This window comes from Aphelocoma coerulescens, assembly GCF_041296385.1.
Source record: "Aphelocoma coerulescens isolate FSJ_1873_10779 chromosome W unlocalized genomic scaffold, UR_Acoe_1.0 ChrW_unloc_scaf_2, whole genome shotgun sequence".
Classification (NCBI taxonomy): Eukaryota; Metazoa; Chordata; class Aves; order Passeriformes; family Corvidae; genus Aphelocoma; species Aphelocoma coerulescens.
This window is the reverse complement of record NW_027184081.1, coordinates 35,445-55,777: the sequence shown is the minus strand read 5'-3', so window position 1 is coordinate 55,777 and position 20,333 is coordinate 35,445. Positions and strand designations below refer to the sequence as shown.

Genomic DNA, 20,333 nt, shown 5'->3' with positions numbered 1-20,333 from the left:
TAAAAGCCATTTATTTAACAAACACACGGGAAAAGGAAAATAATGCTAAATAATAAAATCTCTTGCTGTGGAGAAAAAAACCTGGGAAAGTGTTAGAGTCCTCCTTTTGGTCTCCTCGGAGCTGGGGCTTGGCTAAGGGCCAGGCCCTCTGTGCTCCATGGAAAGTCCTCCCGATGTGTTCTGATATTGAAGCAGTCCAGTAGAAAAGGGAGAAAATCCGAAATTCCAGGGAAGGAAAAAAATTCAACTCTCAGTCTCGCTCCGGAGAAAAGGAAGCTGAAACAACTGGCCAAAAACTGACCCGAGAGCCGCAAGCCAGGTGCTTCCTCGCTCCCCTGCCGCAGCTGGGGAAAAAAAATTTACTATCTGTGTGTGACCTTGAACAAGCTGCAAACTGCCCTGAAAAAGTTTTGCTCAGTTTTTCCTTCCCCCTCTCAGGCTCAGTTTAGAGGCATAGAAAGGCACAAGAATTAATTTCTGGGCATAGGGCAGCGATATGGGATACATATCATAAAGTCACCCTAAGACATCATGAGAACAAGAACTTTCACAGAGAAGCTGTGAGAAGGTGGACTTCTCTAACTGCTTTCTTATGAGAAAGGAAAGTTACATAGGAAAATTCTTCTGCTAGCCCTTGCTAGCATCCACACTTCTGTTGCGATGTTCCCCCACATAATGATGTCACCAATGTACTGCACATATTCTGGAGCCTCACCCTTTTCTAGTGAAGTCTAGATAAGTCCATGACAGATCGTAGGACTGTGCTTCCACCCCTTGGGCAATCGATTCCAGGTATACTGCACACCCCTCCAGGTGAAGGACAACTGACGCCTACACTCTGGTGCCAGAGGAATGGAGAAAAATGCATTGCCAATGTCAGTAGTGGCGTACCACTTTGCTGCTTTGGACTCCAGCTCGTACTGGAGCTCCAACATGTCCGGCACAGCAGCACTCAATGGTGGAGTCACTTCATTCAAGGAAGTCAATGCCCAAAATGCACGGGGCCTCTGGGCCAGTAACAATGAGATGTTTCTTCCACTCATTTCCGGTCTGGCTTACCTCAGCTTCCACCAGGGTCAAATCTTCTGATCCACCTGTCACACCAGCAATAGAAACAGATTCTACCCCCACATGTTGCAATGGGATTATTGTACACTGCGCACCAGTGTCAACCAAGGCATCATATTTTTGTGGTTCTGATGTACCAGGCCAACGAATCCACACAGTCCAAAGAACATGGTTTTCCCTGGCCTCTACCTGGCTAGAGGCAGGGCCCCTCTATGCCTGGTTATCCTTCTTTCCCTGGGCCTGCATCTTAGAGGTATCTTCATGGTAATCGGACATATCATTGTCTTTTCCATAATTTCCAGCAGTTTGGCTACAGGCAACTGGAGCTACTTCCTTTTTGGTAGACTTTCCTTTCTGAGACGTGTGCTCCTTCAATTCATGTACCCATGCTGCCAGAGCAGAAGTAGATTTTCCACCCCACTTCCTCATGTTTTCCCCACTGTCACACAGGAAATCCCACAGCTCTCTTCGTGGGATGTACTTCCTCTCTGGGGAACATCTGCATTTGGTATCAGAATCTCTGATCTGTACTGCTGAGATTTGGAGAAGGCTCTCTTTGATCTCCTTCTTAATCTCCTGCTTGAATTCCTGGAGATTCTTCTCCATCTTATCTTCCATTTTCTGCATACATGTTTCCACAGCTGCAATTCTTGCATGTGTTGGGCCATGCACGGAATCTGCATATGCTCGGAGCTTCCTTGCCATATCCCACACGGTCACATTTGCACCGTAGTTCGGTTTCATTATTGCTAAAGCAGAAGCATATTCTTGTGGCTCAAGTCATATGAGTTTTCGCCACATGAATGGATTAACTCTGACCCGGTCTGGACTCCTCAATGCTGGGTCATCTGTGAAGACAATCTCTACCACCCCTAGTTTTCTCAGGCATGGGATCCCTTGTTCCATGGTCTCCCACTGGGTTTGCTGCATGTAGAGATCAACTCCGCACATATATATCTTTCAATCCTGCCTGTCAAAACCCATCTCCAGAGACTGGTAGAGTCAGCCCCCCTTATCACTGCTTGGTCGATAACTGGATCACGTGGCAGGGATTCCAAATGCTTCGCTTCAGAACCGTCCAGAATTACATTATCACCTGCAGCATCCCAAATACGGACCATCCAACTTATTATGGATTCATCAGACCGTCGGTTGTAGTCCTTTCTTAAGCTGTGAAGGTCCTTTATGGACACGGACTCAGTAATGGTTTCCATGCCTGAGTCAGTTGGTGGTTTTGAGGTTCCTTCCCCTGCATTATCCTCATCTTTCACTGGGAGATCAGTTTTGGTTGTGTGTTTTTTCCTCGTGACAGGAGCCACTGTCAATGGCTTAGACTCTCCATCTGGTTTGGCTACAGCCTGAGTGACTGGGGTGTCTGCAGGCTTTGCTGATTTATCTTCCTGTCCCTCTACCTTTACCTGCTGCAGTGTGCGATAGGCATATGCCAAAGCCCAACATATTGCAATGAGCTTGTTCTCATTAGAATTGTCATTGTATTTCTCTCTCAGATATTTCCCCACCTCAGCAGGGTTCTGAACTTGTTCAGGGGGAAACTTGCAAACCATTGGGTCAGAGAATTTCTTCAGGATTTGACCCATATAATCCCATTCCCCACACCACTCAGGATGTTCCACCTCTGGGTCAGGTGTCTCAGCAGTCACCCTGGAAATCTGAGCTCTCATTCTTGTCACGATCCGCTAATGCAAGCGGGGGTCGTGATGGTTCGTTTATAGATCTCAGAGTGTAAAAAGGACACAAGAAATTTCAGTTTAAATCAAAACAGTGCACCTTTATTAAGTGCCCACAACACAGTAATGCAATAGAAGAGAGAAAGGGAGAGAGAGAGAGAGACAAAGTAGGGAGGAAGAAAAAGAGGGGGGGGGGGCAATAGCTACCAACGGATGAGACGAAGTCCTCGTGGTCTTCCGCCAATAGATTCGTCTTCTTTCCGTGGGGGAGATCTCTCCGACTTGGTTATTTCAGAGAGTCCCTTTATAGTCCTTTTCAGAAGCGAGGGGCAACTGGCCAAGAGGTTGGGAAATTTACAGCCATTGTTGTGGAGTCTGTTGCTTTGGGAAACAGGTACAGGACAGACGCACAAGACCGGTGTGCAGGACAGGTGTGCAGGGCAGGTCGTTCCTTTCCGCTTCGGCGCAGTCCTTCCCGCCTGGGCAGCAAGAACGGCGCAGTCCATTGCGACCTGCACTAATTTTCCTCAGGAATGCGTACCAGTTCCCAGCGGGCACACCCCTAGGCAACACTCGGCAGACATCCCACCTCAGCAGGGCCAGGACTCCTGTGCTCAGTCTCTGTTCTCGGCGATGATCGTGAGGCAGATGAGGGATCTTTGGACCGTCTCTTACACCACCCCGTGACTCACGATTGTCGTCAGGAGAGCTCTATCTGCACGATTTTGTAGTGTCGTTGTGAAGTCTTCAGGACTCGTCAATGTTGGTAGCATATCCCGGAAAAGGGGTAGAGAACATAAGAGAGGAAGGGAAAGAGAAGAAAAGAAAAAGAAGGAAACAAAAGAGAAGGAAATGAATAATTTTAAATCAGAATACACATATAATTTTTTAATTAAAATACCTCTAATTTTTTATCACATCTTATTTTAATACTCGTGTAGTTTGTCTCATGTCAATAACCTTGGGTGTGTCTACAGCGGATGGGGTATTGGCTAAATTGTGGACATCTATTATAGATGTAAGCTGTGTTAGCCGTTTCATCATTCTCCAATTCATGATGTATAAGACTGCTGATAAAGCAAAACCAATCAAAACCAAAATCAAGAGAACAATGATGGGATGACACAATTTGTTCAGGACACCTGTAGCAGTAGGTGACCACCCAAAAAGAGTATCCCACCACCTGTGTTCAACATCTTTCTTTACCCTTTCTAGAACACGATGTATTTCTTTCACATTGTGATGAACAGTTACTAAGGTTTTCTGTCCATTTTTCTTGATCTTTTCCAAAATTTCAATTAAATCTTGGTGAAGCAACAATTGCTTTACCAAAGTAAGGTTCATCCCAATGGGGGTAGGCAATAATTGGTGGATCAGTGTGTAATTGGACTGTAAAAGATGATAAGAAGTAACTGGGGCTAAATATGAAAAATCACATCCTATGATTTTAGTAAAGTTACAAACACAAAAATTTGAATGATTTTTTGTATCTACTACTAAATTTTCTACAAATACTTCATCACAAGCAGTTCTTAAGCATGCACATCCATTACCTATATAGACAAGCACTGTTTCAGGAGTCTCGTTAGGATGAATTTCAAAATGACAGATATTTTGTTCTGTATCTATAACTGTGTATAGGTTTAGTAAAAGATCTACCAATTAGTCTACATCGTATTGAAACATCATCACCTTGGGTTACCATAAAGGGAGGAAAAACGTTGTTCTTGTCATCTAGTACGAGGGAGGTACTTATACCATGGTACGTAATTACTACACTTAGTATGGGCTTTGCTACAGCATTTATTTTGAAACCTTTCAAACCTGGCTGATCTGTCTGGTTATTTTGCCAATTGCATGTTACATAGGCTGATTTAATTAGAGTAAAGTTATACCAGCAGTCAGTTGGTTCATTTTTGCAAAGCTTCGTGATTTGGACATTGTTGGTACTGGGGTCTAGGCTGTAGTTACCGACATTCTTCTGACGACAACACAGGATGAAGAGGGTTTGTGTGTTACATGCCCACTCTGTTGTAGGGCAGAGTTCGGCCGTAATGTTGGGGTGCAGGTCACTTTTCCCATTTGGTTTTAGAAAATTCCCGGTGATTGTAATGGTGGAAGCTTTCCCGGAGAAAGGTCCTTCTACTTTTCTGCATCTTACCTCAATTTTCTCACCAATTGTTCCATTTAGGGTTGTAGTCCAATCTTTTGAGTCCCATCCCCATTCATTTGAATGGTATACCTTAGAGTCGTGCAGTACTGCAGTGTCTGGGTTTGGGCGGCGATCTCTGGGATGGGATCTTAGAGCACTAGTGTACCTAATGGTAGTACCAGACCATGGCCACTCAGCTGCTTTTTGGCCATGGTGTTGTGGTAGGATGCAGAAAAGTATCACCAGTTTTATCATGGTTTATGTGGTCTTTTATGTCCCTCGGAGTTCTTCTGTGAAAAGCAAACACAAACAGAGTCTGCCACTAAAGGCAGAAAAAATTAGAATGATGGAATTATCCAGCGTGTATGTATCCGATGCTCTCTCCCTAGGGCATCAGAGGCTACCCATGCATATTTATTTAGAGGGCTTTTCAGCACTAATGGTACTTCTCCTACAGTAGGGAGGTCTACCAAAACAGGTTGTCCAGGGTAGTGTGCAGGATTCTTAGGATCATTAGGTCCCTGTAATGAAGGAATTATACTTGGAGCTGTTGGGCAAAAGGCAGTGATTTTAGGACACCCGTTTACCCCCCATCTATCATTCACACCTTTCACAGCTTCCCATAGCCGAACATCCCAGTTTCCCTCCTGTGGTTTCAGAAGTCGTTTCAGGAGACCATTGGTCCTTTCTACAATGCCGTTAGCTTGAGGGTAGTAAGGGGTGTGAAAAGTCCATTTAATGCCTTCACTTTTTGCCCAGTCCTGTACAACTTTGGCAGTAAAGTGAGACCCATTGTCAGATTGAATTTCTTGTGGTTTTGGGAAAGTTCCAAACCATCCCTGCAATGCTTTGACAGTGTTATCTCCTGTAGCTCTTTTAAAGGCATCGGCCTGGACTAACCCAGATATAATCTCTACTCCTACCAGTACAAAGTGTTTACCTCCTGACTTTTTAAAGGGGCCAATATAATCTACCTGCCACGCATCCCATAAGCCTTTACCCTTTCTTAAATGCAGAGGGTCATCTTCCAAAGGGTGTCTTTCCAGCCGTCTGCGGCATTGTTCACAAGCTGATATGCATGTTTTACACATTTCTCTGGTAACAGGCCACCCACGAGCAAGGGCTTCTTTGTACAAATCTTTTGCACCTGTGTGTTGTCTTTTTACATGCAACCATTCTAATAAGTGCTCCCAGTCTTCTGTAATCTGATCCTTTTTCAAAGGACTTAGTCTTGCTAATTCATCAGCTTTATTGTTCCACTCTCCTGCTGCATTTCCATCTGTCTGGTGAGAGGCTACCCACCCCACGGCAAAATTCCCTTGACTTGCAATATTTAGAATTTCTTGCCACTTTTCCTTTTGCCATACTGGGATTCTGTTAACTTCCCAGTCATTTTGCTGCCAAAAAGGAAGCCACTCAGTACATCCCTTAAACACAGCATAGGAATCGGTGTAGATACAGACAGGAGAAGTATTCTGTGCCTCATGTTGGAAAACACTCCAAACAGCTATCAGCTCGCCAACTTGGGCGCTGCCTTCCCCCTCTGTGATAATTCGTTCACCTGAGGAGGTGTGCAGGGCTACAGCCTTGTATTTCCACACCTTTCCTTCTCGCTTGGCAGAAGCATCTGTAAACCAAGAATTTGCTGACTGTTCGGGGGAAAAAGGAGGGGCTACTTTGATGGCTGAGGCAGGTTTGTCCTGACTGCTACTCAAGTTTTCAGTCTCTTGGATTGCCAGATTTTTTACAGCTCCTTCAGTTACTGAGAAGATGCTACAATAATGTTCAATCTGAGCATACCACTTCCTTACTGAGGCCCTCTGGGCCACCCCGTCAGGTGGGGGGGTCCCAGTAGAGACTGCCTTAATAACTTTGAAAGGGCCTCTCAAAACAATTGGTTGTTGTCGTGCAATCTTCTCCACTTCTATGAGAGCTAAGCTAACCACAAATAATCCTTTTTCCCAGGTAGTGTACCTTTTTTCAGCATCTTTAAAGCCACGAGAGTAAAAACCTACAGGCCTCGTTGGACCCTCAGGACCCCGCTGCCATATGTGTACTGACAGCCCTGAAGAGGCAAATCCCCATTCCACCTGGAAAGGATCTGTAGGGTGAATAGGGCCCAGGGCTTGGTGAGCTGTTGCTTCAAAAATCAACAATTGCAATGCTTCTTCTTGAGAAGCACTCCATTCCCATTTTATCCCTTTTCTTAACAAGTTATAAAGAGGTCTGGCAATTACGGAAAAATCTGGGATGTGTTTTCTCCAGAACACTAATAATCCTAAAGCATGTTGGAGATCTTTTTTGGATTCAGGCATTTTAATCTGATCTAAAGAGGTTAGGGTATCAGGTGGGATACATGTCATACCTCCTTTCCACCAAATTCCCAAAAATTTCACTTCATGTGAAGGATTTTGGATTTTTTCTGAGGGAATTTGCAAATCAAGGCTTTCTAAGTGGGAGATTATTCTTTGTTGGGTATCTCTCACTTCTTCTATTTCATCTCCTCCCACAAGGATATCATCAATGTATTGATAAACAGTCACATTGTCAGCTTTGGGTATTTTTTCTAACTCCTGGGCTAAAGCGTGATGAGCCAGGGTGGGGGAATGTTTGTACCCTTGGGGAAGCCTAGTGAAAGTGTATTGCTGTCCTTCCCATGTGAAAGCAAAACGGTCCATGTCTTCTGGCTGTAAAGGTATCATAAAAAACATGTCTTTGACATCTATAGTTGCCATAATTGAATGAGCTTTTTCTTGAATTAGTGTTATCAATTCTGCTAGATTTGGGACAGCTGCTGTGAGAGGGTCTGTGTTGGCATTTAGCCTGCGAAAATCAATTGTCAGCTTCCACTTCCCATTAGGCTTTCGCACTGGCCACACCGGAGAATTGAAAGGAGAATGAGTATTAACTATTACTCCTTGTTTTCGCAGCTCCTGTATCACTGGCTTGATGCCCTCTTTGGCACCCAGGGGGAGGGGGTATTGTTTCACATTAGTTACTTTGCTGAATGGTAGGGAGGGTGCGGCTTCGAGCAGTCTGATGTTAAAACGTGGTGTGCCAAAAGACCACAGGAGACCCTCTGAGTCCTCCCACTGCCTCCCAACGAGGGCATTCATCCCTAATAGATTGGTTGGGATATCTCCAATCACCATATTAATAGAGAGTTGATTTTCTTCCCCAGGTAAAATGAGCTTAACTAGGGCTACATTCATAGATTCTGTCGTTCCTAAGGCATTTAAAACACAATATCGGTTCTTTGTTGGGACAATTCCACATCTCTGGGCATCTTTCTTTGTCAGCGCAGAAATTTGTGCCCCAGTGTCAATTAGAAAAGTTACAGGTGCCCGTTTAGGGCCTGTAATAGCTGTGATCATTATATCTCCCTTTTTATTTTTAGTGAGCCTTCTCAGGTATACCCATGCTCCATCTCTTCGCTCACTGACAAGAGACGGAGGGTCTAGTTTCCCTGGTTTTGAGGGAGAGGTTGTTTTGGCTCACTGCACAGACTTTGAGGGAGTGGTTGGTCTGACTCACTGCCCAGATTCTGAGGGAGGAGGGGTGCACTGGGTTGAACTGATGGATTTGGTAGAACGGGTTTTCGGCAGTGCCAGTTAGACACTACCTTACTCAATTTATCAAGGGGTAAGCCATCCATCACATCTCTGGGGACCCCCTTTTTGATGCCTAATAACCACCAATGCTGACGGTTAGAGATCTGTTTTACATTCTCTGGCTTTTCGCCATGAGGAGCCCGAATGTACCTGACACCTTTTGTTTTGTCTAATTTTTCTTCTGGAATTTTTATAGGTCCATATTTTCTACTGTAATCAATCAGATCTTTTGCAACTTCACTCCATGTCCAAACTTTGCGATCACCCGCAGGTGAATTCGATTGTGAACCTGGCGGCTGAGAGGGGGTTGAATAGGGAGTAAACCCAGGATCGGTAGATCCAGTTTGGTCGCTTGGGTTTCCAAGGAATCTATCTAGCCTTTCTACGGGACCTACAGCCGCTATGGTTTTTTGAAGGGCAATTGCTGTAGGTTTGAGTGATTCTGGAAGGCTTCGAATTAAAGGGGTCATCAGTGCAGGTTTAACAGGTAATTGCATGGGGGATTCATATCCAGGAGTTAATTTTCTTTCATGGATCATTTGCAAACAGGCAGCTTTGTGGACACTTTCTAGGAGTTGCTCGGGGGTACCAATTATAGCTAAAGGGTCTCCCCTTTCTAAAGGATTGAGTCCCCCGGCCCAGAAGGCTGCACGCTGAGTCAGGGACCACGTGCCACGTTTGTCTCCTGTTGTCAAGAAAACTCCATGTCCCCAGTATCCACTGGCCTCCTGTTCAGTTAATTGAATTTGGTCTCCTCCGGTGAGAGACACTCGGAAGACATATTCTGTCTCAGATTCGTGGGGAAGCCGCCCATACTCCTTTTTTAATCTAGCTAATTCAACAGCACTGTATGGTATTTGTTTAGTGGTGATATGCGGTTCAAAATCTTCATCATTGATATAATTATATTCAGTTTTAATCAGAGGTCTCACACGAGGGCAGCAGTTTTCTCCACAATTTTTTACTAGTATTAGTTCTTTTTGGGGGTATATTTGGTCAATGTGAGGAGTTTCCTTTTCCTCTGTCTCTTTTGGTGAGTCAGCATTTTTCGAATTTCTAAAATATTCCTCTTTTAAAGCAGCCTCTAGCAAGTGATTTTTATTTTTTTCTTCATCTAATTGTTTTTGTAAAATTTCCACTAGGCTTTGAAGGGAATCTATGATCGCTTTCTCTTCAGTACATCGCTTTAAGCGATGATCTATGGCTGCCGCAAGGCATGCCCCTAAAACAGAGCAGATTATGGTTTTATTTCGGCCAAATTTAAATCTAGTCTCATGTTGTAAAGAATATACTCTATCAGTCACATAATCTAAATTAAACCAGTTATTTTGAGCCCATTCTTCCCCTCCCGGAGAGGGCCGGGCATTATGTTTTGCTAGCAGAGCATAAAACGCAGCTTTAACTTTTGCACTGGGGTTTTCAGTCATTTTATGACAGGATCAAAACCACCACAAGGAGGTAAAGTTAATTACACACTGCGACACACACACAGCTTCGCTGTGTCTCCCTTCACTTCCCTGGGTGGGTGAAGAGACCAAATCTGCTTGGGAGGTACTCCTTAAGTTACTTATGGTTGTCTCTTCACTACACCAAGCAGTCCAAATTCATGCACACACCAAAAAACACAGTTCCTCCTTTTACACTAAGAGATCCTTTGCAAAAAAAAATCTGAAGACAGAGCCCTCAACTGAGTATGGGGTGCTTTTCACCCAGGCGTGTGCAGTTTGCGGGAAATTCGAGTCACCCCCCTTGCTTTCTAGACACCGCTCACCCCTTTTGGGGTGTCGGGCTAGGTGCGGCTGGAGTGAAACGTCCTTCCCCTATTACAGACTACACACAACCTTGCAACCCCTTCTGTCTGTCAGATCCTGTCCGTGACGCCAGTTTAATGTCACGATCCGCTAATGCAAGCGGGGGTCGTGATGGTTCGTTTATAGATCTCAGAGTGTAAAAAGGACACAAGAAATTTCAGTTTAAATCAAAACAGTGCACCTTTATTAAGTGCCCACAACACAGTAATGCAATAGAAGAGAGAAAGGGAGAGAGAGAGAGAGACAAAGTAGGGAGGAAGAAAAAGAGGGGGGGGGGGCAATAGCTACCAACGGATGAGACGAAGTCCTCGTGGTCTTCCGCCAATAGATTCGTCTTCTTTCCGTGGGGGAGATCTCTCCGACTTGGTTATTTCAGAGAGTCCCTTTATAGTCCTTTTCAGAAGCGAGGGGCAACTGGCCAAGAGGTTGGGAAATTTACAGCCATTGTTGTGGAGTCTGTTGCTTTGGGAAACAGGTACAGGACAGACGCACAAGACCGGTGTGCAGGACAGGTGTGCAGGGCAGGTCGTTCCTTTCCGCTTCGGCGCAGTCCTTCCCGCCTGGGCAGCAAGAACGGCGCAGTCCATTGCGACCTGCACTAATTTTCCTCAGGAATGCGTACCAGTTCCCAGCGGGCACACCCCTAGGCAACACTCGGCAGACATCCCACCTCAGCAGGGCCAGGACTCCTGTGCTCAGTCTCTGTTCTCGGCGATGATCGTGAGGCAGATGAGGGATCTTTGGACCGTCTCTTACAATTCTAGACAAGCTGCGAATCACATAGAGGAAGATTACCAGATTAAATACCAGGAGGGTGGTCTCTTTAACATCCAGGGAATACTGAACACTCTCAAAAGATAACCTATCAAATTTAAAGGGAAGGGAAACCCCGTCTCCTCCTCCTCTAACAAACTGGGTGCAATTACTAATAAATTCCCAAAACAGGCTACTGAAGCTAGGACTGGGGTTAGGACAGAGAAACCACATATCATACACACTTCAAACAGCTGCCTGTACCTCTGTCAACTTCTTATAAATCATTATCACTGAGCACAGCAAAACAGAAATTCGAATTCATGTCCCTGCTCTGCAAAGATTCCTTATCAAGGATAAGATCGGAGCAAGTTGTGGATAGGCAAATAGGCCGAGGGACCAGAAAGGCACTAGTACCTCAATGAAGCCTAAGGACCAGAAAGACATGAGTACATCAAGCCAGAGAGACATTATGAACTCAACAAACATGGTGACTACTTTACTCCAACACAGAATGAGTAAATTCAAACCAAAATGTAATTAGTATAGGTTTTTCACTTTCCTTCGAGCCCCGCAGTTGGGCGCCACTAAATTTGTTCCGGTTTGGCCAAATTTAGAAATATATCCTCTGAGAGAAGGCAGGTTACAACCACCCCTCCCCCACCAGGTTCGGGGAAAAAATACTTTTTTCCTCGAAGGAAAGTGAAAGAGACAAAAACTATTTATTTAACAAACACACAGGAAAAGGATAATGATGCTAAATAATAAAACCTCTTGCTCTGCTGAGAGATACCTGGGAAAATTTCAGAGTCCTTCCATAGATCTCTCTCTCTCCCTCCTTGGAGCTGGGATGGGGTGGTGGACCCACCTCCAGGGCCAAGACCTCAGTGGAATTTGTCCCAATGTATTCTGATGTCGAAACAGTCCAGCAGAGAAGAAAAAGGGAAAAAACAAAGTCCCAGGAAAACAAAAGTTCAACTCTCCATCTGTCTCCGGAGAAAGAAAAAGGAGCTGAAAAACTGGCCAAAAGCAAGCAGGGTGCTTTCCCCACTCTCACTCTGCTGCCGCAGCTGAACACAGATCCCTCTCTATCTTTGTGTCCTTGAAAACATGAAAACAAACTGCCTAGAAAGTTCCCTCGGTTTTGTCTCTGCCCCCTCTCAGGCTCAGTTTAAAGGCACAGAAAGGCACAAAATTATTTTCTGGGCATGGGGCAGCGATAGGGAATTCACATCACAAAGTCACCCCAAGACATACATACACGACAATGTGTTGCCCAAGAGGGAATTTACAGGCCTCCTATATCAGAAGGACTGTTGCTGCCACAGCTTTCAAGCATCCTGGCCAACCATGGGCTACATTGTCTAGTTGTTTTGTAGAATAGACCACAGGTCTTCACGGGTCTCCAAGGTGCTGTGCCAGTACCCCCAGAGCAACATTCAGTCGCTCATGTGTAAAAAGTTCAAAAGGTTTAGTCAAGTCTGGCAGCCCCAGAGCTGGGGCTGACATCCAGGAATGTTTCAGCTGTTTAAATGCAGCCCTGTCATTCTCTGTCCACATGACTGTCCCCTTTTCAGCTGCTTTAAGGACCTCATACAGAGGTTTTATCTGTAGTCCATAGTTTGATATACATAGGCGACACCAACCTACCATTCCCAGGAAGGCCTGCAACTCCCTTACGGTATGGGGCTCTGGAAGTCGACAGATGGCTTCCTTCCGTTCTCTGCTGAGTTGTCGATGTCCACAGAAAATTTTCAGGTTCAGGTAAACTACTGTTTGTGGATACAAAAATGCTGCTAGCAAGGATTTTCTTGCTATTTTCTAAGCCTGTGAGAGACTTTTCTCTCTCACAGAAGAGGTAGCAGAGTTATGTAAACAACCAAACACCTGCAGCCTTGAAAAGTCTTGTTTATAGTACAGTAGAAAAATATTTTGACAAGGGATGTTTTAGGATTTTAGCCAATCACCCCAAGGGGTGGCTGATCCTTTGTCCAATTAGACTATGAAGAAAAAAGTCTATAAAAGAGTTTGTAAAATAATTAAATAAATCAGTCTTGCTGCACAATTCCTGCCTGCTGGATCTTCTCTCCTCCTCCCTATGGCTGCGGGACACGGTAATATACCTTAGGGCATTCTTTATTTTTTGCTTTTAATATTTGGTGCACCTGATGTGATCTGCACACTGTGAAGTGTCCTGCTGCTGTGAGCCAAGCCAAATTTCTCTAGAAATTCTCTGTTCCCCTTCCCCCGCCAGGACCAGGAGGTCCGACAGGACTGAGAAAATGGCGAACAGCGGCTCACAAAATGACGCTGTGGTAATGGTCTGGAAAGGTGTTTTCAGTATAATGCACACCTCCATTCCTGAAAACTCACTTCGGGAATTATTAACTTGGGCTGCTTTGCAAGGGATTCCTATGGACAGAGACACTGCCCTGGACTTTGGCTTACGGCAGGAACTTGGCTGTGCTGTCCAGCACGAGCTCCCGTCTGGGGACCCAGCAGCGTTAGAATTATTCCGAACTTGGCGTTCATTATTTATGCTGCTGACAGACCTTGACTGTGGCAGCAGAGCTGGCTGGCCTATTTCGGTGATGACTGACGGAGGGATATCCGAAGGGGACCCTGCTGACCGGGCTTCAGGGGCATGTGGTGCTGAATCTGAAAAAAAACCCCTGGCTTCACATGCAGAGCCTGCGCCGGCTCAACCTGCACAGTAGCAGGACTGCGCGGCCCCCGGGACCCTGCGCCGTCAGAGGCGGGGGTGTCGGGGCAGCAGGAAGCCGCACAGCCTGCCTTGCCACTCGGCTTGGCGGAGGCCACAGCTTATCCAGGGCCACAAATTAGCGGTTTAGCGAATTGGACCATGGCGGCTCCTAGCCCGACTGTGCATGCATCAGCTATGCCAGGAACGCCCAGATCTACCTTCTTGTCTGGTGTAGCTCCAGGTGTGCCTGCACCAAGACTGCCTGGGTGTGGTCCATTTCCCTGTATGGTGCTGGACTGTTCTGCATAGCTGCAGAATCGAGCCACCAACCTTTTAATTCAGTATCTGCCTTTGCTGACAGAGCTGCTGAACATATTACAGAAGCCGGAGGAACTGCTCAGCTTGCAAAAGCAGCTGCTGCAGAAGCCAGAGGCACACTGCCATGCGGGGTGTGCCGGGCTGGCGCCGCCAGCACCGCCCGCGCCGCGAGCGGGAGACACGGCTCCAAACCAGGAAGCGGTGCAGCCGGTGGTGAACCCGGAAGTAGCGCTGAGGCAGGAAAACCCAGAAGAGGTGTTGGCAGCGGCTGCGCCCTGGCCGGTGGCAGCGCCGAATGCCGCTGTGGAGCAAAGGGCCAGCAGCGGTGCCAGGTGCTGGCGTGGAGCAAGAGACGAGCGCAGCGCTGGGAGCGGCTGTAGCCCCAGAGACGGCTGAAGCAGCTCCAGTACCAGTTCAGTCGGAACCGGCCAAGATGGAATCCCGTAAAGAGGCTGCTGTTCAAACTGCAACGCAGCCATCTGTAGTCTGTGCCATCTGTTCTGCCTCTCACCAACCTAGCCAAAGTGCCCCTCCCCGCCCACCTCTGTTCATCTCCAGTGTCCAGAGTTGCCTTTGCCTGATGATTCCTCATCGGGAAGTGAGGCAGATGAGGTTCTGGCCCCGGGGTGTAAAGCTGCCGTAGCTGGGCAGTGAAGGAAAAGGCTGCACCGGTCTCGCCCCTAGACCTTTCAGGACTGCACGCTAACAGTGCGTCCGACCCACCACAATCGCTTCTTAGAGTCAGATAAGATGCGAGATTTGGAGGAGGGCGACTGGAGGTTATTGGAAACACTTGGAATGCCAAATAGATCTGAGGATTCTGGGGGTAATCGGGAAGCTGTTACACTCAATCCACAGGCTGTGCCAGAAGTTCAGGATGGTAGTGACTCCCCAAAAGGGGAGATCCAAGCTTTCCCAGTGTATAAGGCTCTCCCAAATTCATCCGAGCATGACAAGCATGAGGTGATTGCTTGGAAGGTTGCCCAGGACCTGCAATCCAAGGTGGCACAATATGGGCTAGGTTCTGCTGGGGTTATGCAGATAATAAGGGTGATAAATACAGATTTGCTTTCTCCATTTGATATTAGACACTTAGGTCAAATTCTATTTCAACCTATACAATTTACAGTTTTTGAGAAAACCTGGAGAAAGCTGGTCGACAAGGCTGCATTAGGGAATATGCAGCTCCCAGCTGCTGATCCTAGACGGACAGCAGGAATGGATGCTTTGATGGGGACTGGTCCCTTCTCTGATCGCAGTCTACAGGGTACTTTGTCCTCTAGCGCCCTGCAGCGAGCTCAACAGGTCGGCATGGCTGCCCTGTTGAAAACCATAGAGTTGTCTGCGCCCAGAAAGCGATATACTGAAATAGTTCAAGGGAAATCAGAGTCTTTCCTCTCTTTTGTAGAGAAAGTCGCTGCTTCTCTCGAGAAGCAGGTTGAGGATGACGGGTTAAGGCAGATGTTGTTAAAGCAGTTAGTGAGAGATAACGCAAATGAAGAGTGCAGAAAAATCATAGATGCCTTACCAGGAGACCCTGAGGTAACAGATATGGTCGAGGTCTGTGCTAAGGTGGGATCTGGGAACCAGAAAAGGACTGCTTTGGCTGCGTTCCTGCAGCCTGTTCACACATCTTCTGATAGTGAACCAAAGCAACCAAAACAGGATAAAAATGGAAGCGGCCTAAGCTGAGCCAAAAAGAGAACACACTGATCCCCCAGTGCAAGAGGTGTGCAAGACCAGGGCATTGCTCGGACTATTGTAGATCCCTGACTCATGCTGATGGTCGGCCTTTGTCGGGAAACTTCCGCCGGGGTGCAAGGAGGGGGAATTGCTCTCCGATGCAGTCCCTCCCCCAGAGAGTGGCACAGGTACAGGCACAGGCCTACTCAGCCACCCTAGAGACGGCACCCAGGGATCAGACAGTTTTGATGTCCATACTGCAGCCGCAGTCGTCTTAGACTCTAGTGGTATTTATAAGGTTCCCTTGGATGCATATGGACCCCTAGCCCAGGGATCCTGTGCAATGCTGGTGGGAAAACCTGACGTTGCCCATCAAGGAATCTTAGTGCACTCAGGAGTTATTGATGCTGACTTTAAAGGTCAGATTTGCGCTATGGTGTCCATGCAAAAACCCCCTGTAACTATTCCTGAAAAGACTTGCCTTGCTAAATTAGTGCCTTTTAAGTCTTGTGTCCCCAGAATAGAACAACCAACTCACGGAGATAGCAGCAGCGGATCTACGGGACTTCCACAGGCCTTCTGGACTGCAGGCATCTCTGACCAAAGGCCACAGGTGACACATACCCTGATCCTGTCGAATGCCCGTCCGCCCCGGACTCGGCTTTGAGGTTTGATTGATACAGATGCTGATGTAACTATCATCTACTTCTCTGCATTGCCTCCCTCATGGCCTTTAGCCCCCGTGGGATCGGTCATCGCAGGAGTAGGAGGAACCACACAGAGCTATTTAAGTGAACGGCCTGTGATGGTGAGGGACCCAGAGGGGCACAGAGCTACAATTAGGCCTTATGTTACTACCACTTCCCTTAACCTTTGGGGACGGGACGTGTTGGCAGTTTGGGGGGTACGGATCGGGACAAATTTTTGCAGGGGTCACTGTGCGTGAGGGCGCACAGTATCCTACACTGCCTTTGCGGTGGCTGACTAACACACTAATCCGAGTCAGACTCAGCTTAGTTAGTTGAATTAAGGGCTGTTACCATGGCTTTTCAATGATTCTCACAGGAACCTTTGAATTTGGTTACTGAAGCCAACTAGAAAAAGCTTTGTATACAATTAATCACCTTACAGTACCACAAAATTCAAATAATCCTGTTATTCTGAATCATCTTCTCTCATTGCAGTCTTAAGGTGAGACACAACTGCCCTAGGCAAAAGTCTGGGTACGGAACGAACTTACTAACCAGTGGGAAGGCCAGCATGAGCTTATTGTTTGGGGTCGTGGGTATGCTTGTGTTTCCACAGATACTGGGGTACAGTGGCTACCTTCAAAATGCGTTCGGCCTGACCTACAGCGCCAGAGGCAGAACAGGCAACCTCCAAATGATGGCCAGAATGCAGACCATCCAAATGGTGACCAGAATGTAGATCATCAGCCTAATGACTCTTCTGATGATGACCAAGATGTTGACCATCAGGCAGATGGTCCTTCCACAAGCAGAGACTGAACTTTAAATTTCTTGTTATGGAGTCAGATAGTTAAAGCCTTAAGGACATATTTAGAATTAATAACTGATGTAAATTTCTATTTAGGATTAATAGTAGAGTTGTTCTCTTATCAAACACAAAGGGGGAATTGTGGATACAAAAATGCTGCTAGCAAGGATTTTCTTGCTATTTTCTACGTCCATGAGAGACTTTTCTCTCTCACAGAAGAGGTAGCAGAGTTATGTAAACAACCAAGCCAACTACAACCTTGAAAAGTCTTGTTTATGGTATAGTAGAAAAATATTTTGACAATGGATGTTTTAGGATTTTAGCCGATCACCCCGAAGGGGTGGCTGATCCTTTGTCCAATTAGACTATGAAGAAAAAAGTCTATAAAAGAGTTTGTAAAATAATTAAATAAATCAATCTTGCTGCACAATTCCTGCCTGCTGGATCTTCTCTCCTCCTCCCTACGGCTGCGGGACACGGAAATATACCTTAGGGCATTCTTTATTTTTTTTTTTTTAATAACTATTTCCCTGGCAACCTGTGCCTTCTCTTTTGAGACCCGATACCCACTTTTATCACGGTGTCCCACAGTGGTAGGGAGGAGAAGAGAGATCCAACAGGCAGGAATTGTGCAGCAAGATCCCCCTATTTAATTATTTTACAAACTCTTTTGTAGACTTTTTTCTTCATAGTCTAATTGTTCAACGGATCAGCCACCCCTTGGGGTGATCGGCTGAAATCCTAAAACATCCATTGTCAAAATATTTTTTCTACTGTACTATAAACAAGACTTTTCAAGGTCGCAGGTGTTCATAATTTATAGACCTCTGCTAATATCTTCCGTGAGAGAGAAAAATAACTCACAGGACTTGAAAGAAGCAAGAGAAATTCTTGTTAGCAGCATATTTGCATCAACGCACATTGGCCCAAAAAGTTCAACAGACTTACAGTGAGCTTTGTGCAGTCATCTCGCGTCTTGGCTGCTATCAAGATGTCAACATACTGGAGAACAGCTCCTCCGGGTTCTTGTTCCTCCAGTCCTCAAGCTCCTTTGCCAGCTGGTTTCAGAATATGGTTGGGCTGTTTTTGAATCCTTGTGGTAAAACTGTCCAGGTGAGCTGGGTCTTCCTCCCTGTTTCAGGATTCTCCCACTCAAAAGCCAAGAGTTCTTGGCTATTCTTGTGCACAGGAATGCAGAAAAAGGCATCCTTGAGGTCTAAAACAGTGAACCACCCTAATTCATTTGTTAGTGTTGTCAAGAGTGTGTAGGGATTTGCTACCACTGGGTGTATGTCCTCTGTTATCTTGTTGATTTCCCTCAAATCCTGTACCAACCTGTAGCTTTTACCATCAGCTTTTTTTACTGGCAAGATTGGTGCGTTGTACCTGGATTCACATTCCACTAACAACCCAAATTTGAGAAGCTTTTCAAACACAGGTATTAATCCCTTGCGAGCTTCTAATTTCAGAGGATATTGTCTTTGCCTTACTGGTGTAGTCCCTGCTTTGAGTGCGATACTCACAGGTTCAGCTTTTTTGGATCTCACAGGAGAATCATTGGCCCACACTATTTGAATGACAGCCTCTTCAACTTCTTTGGGAATTTTTCCATGGCATTCCTGTACAAGGATAGCATCTGCTTCGATAATTTTAGATTCTGGGATTATAACTTTCACTCCCCCCTCCTTGGAAAACTTAATTTTGGTTTCTAATTTTTCCAGTAAATCTCTGCCCAATAATGGCATTGGGGAATTTGGCATACACAGGAACTGGTGAGTGACCCAGTGTTTTCCCAATTTAAATTTTAAAGGTTGGAGAAAAGGCCTTGTTTCACTTACCCCTGTAGCTTCGATCACATCCACAGTGTCTTGACTCAGTTTACCTTTTAAAGTATTTAACACAGAATATGTTGTTAATCCAACAACCACCCATTTCTGGTATCACTTCAGCTTTTCCATCTGTTCTGGGACATTGGGATCCCAGCCAGGGTTTGCTAGGGGATAGGTATCATTAACTGACTCTTGGAGACTCCCAGTTGCAATTTGACTTTCTATAGCAGATATAGCAGCTTTGTTGACCATTTGTCTCTCTGTTTTATCCAATAATTCATCTAGCATAACATTTAGATCACCCCAATCTGGGTTTTGGGTTCTATGGCCATTTCTACATGCATAGCTACTCTCTCCAGGTTGTCCCTGTACTTCCCAATTAAGTTTTTGTTGGAAAGTAAAGAGAAGAGAGCCCGGGGACTCCGGCGGAGGGAGAAAAATGCAGACCAGCCAATATGGTTGATAAGAGCAAAGCTCTGTTTATTAGCAATCCAGAGGCACTTATATAGTATACCAGCTTGTTAACTCTTAAGTGGCTTAAAACTTATCAAAGCGCATTTCTACTTCTACCTAATTGGACTTACATTGGCAAGCTTCTACTAGTTATGTTATGAGTAAAAGAATTCAAAGTTTACCTCCCCCTCTCCCGGTCTTATCTACACAGCTGTACCTTCTCAAAACTCCCTTCTTGTTTCCCAGGCCTTTTCTCACACAAGAATTTTCTCATGGAGAGTCTTTCTCACACAGGCCTTTTGCCTGCAGGCTTATTGCTTGTATGGTTCTTTTATTGATCCCAATAATTCTATCAATGATCTATGTCTTGCAACAAGTTTTTCCACTGCTGTAATTCTCCAAGGGAAAATGCTGTCCTTAAATAAATCACTCCCTGATTTCCCACAGCTTGTCTCAGAGGTTCTTCTAATGCAAGTTCTTCCTTCCCCCGTTTATCTGTTTTGGACCTTGTATGTTTAGCGACGGGACTGACTGCTTTCATAGCTTCTCAGGCTATCCTGCCCCTTCTTCTACTACCCTCCCCGTGGGAACCATCTGTATCAGAATCATCCCATTTGCTTTTGATTGAAATTGCTTCATTGGTATTAAAGATTGTTCCAGCCAAATGTTGATCTGAGACTGTCTCGCTTTTTGCGGCAGTGGAGGGGTAGGGAGGTGTAGTGGTTTGGTTCAAAATACCCATTACTTGCTTATTTTTCTTCTGTGA

General features: G+C 45.7%; 1 protein-coding gene across 1 annotated transcript; it reads right to left on the bottom strand.

Moving 5' to 3' along the window:
- Window positions 1–7,847: 7,847 nt before the first annotated feature.
- LOC138102843 (uncharacterized) lies at window positions 7,848–10,196 on the bottom strand. The gene has a single exon (XM_069000592.1). The coding sequence runs from the start codon at window positions 9,944–9,946 to the stop codon at window positions 8,366–8,368; it is 1,581 nt and encodes a 526-aa protein (XP_068856693.1). The 5' UTR covers window positions 9,947–10,196; the 3' UTR covers window positions 7,848–8,365.
- Between the last annotated feature and the right edge of the window lie 10,137 nt (window positions 10,197–20,333).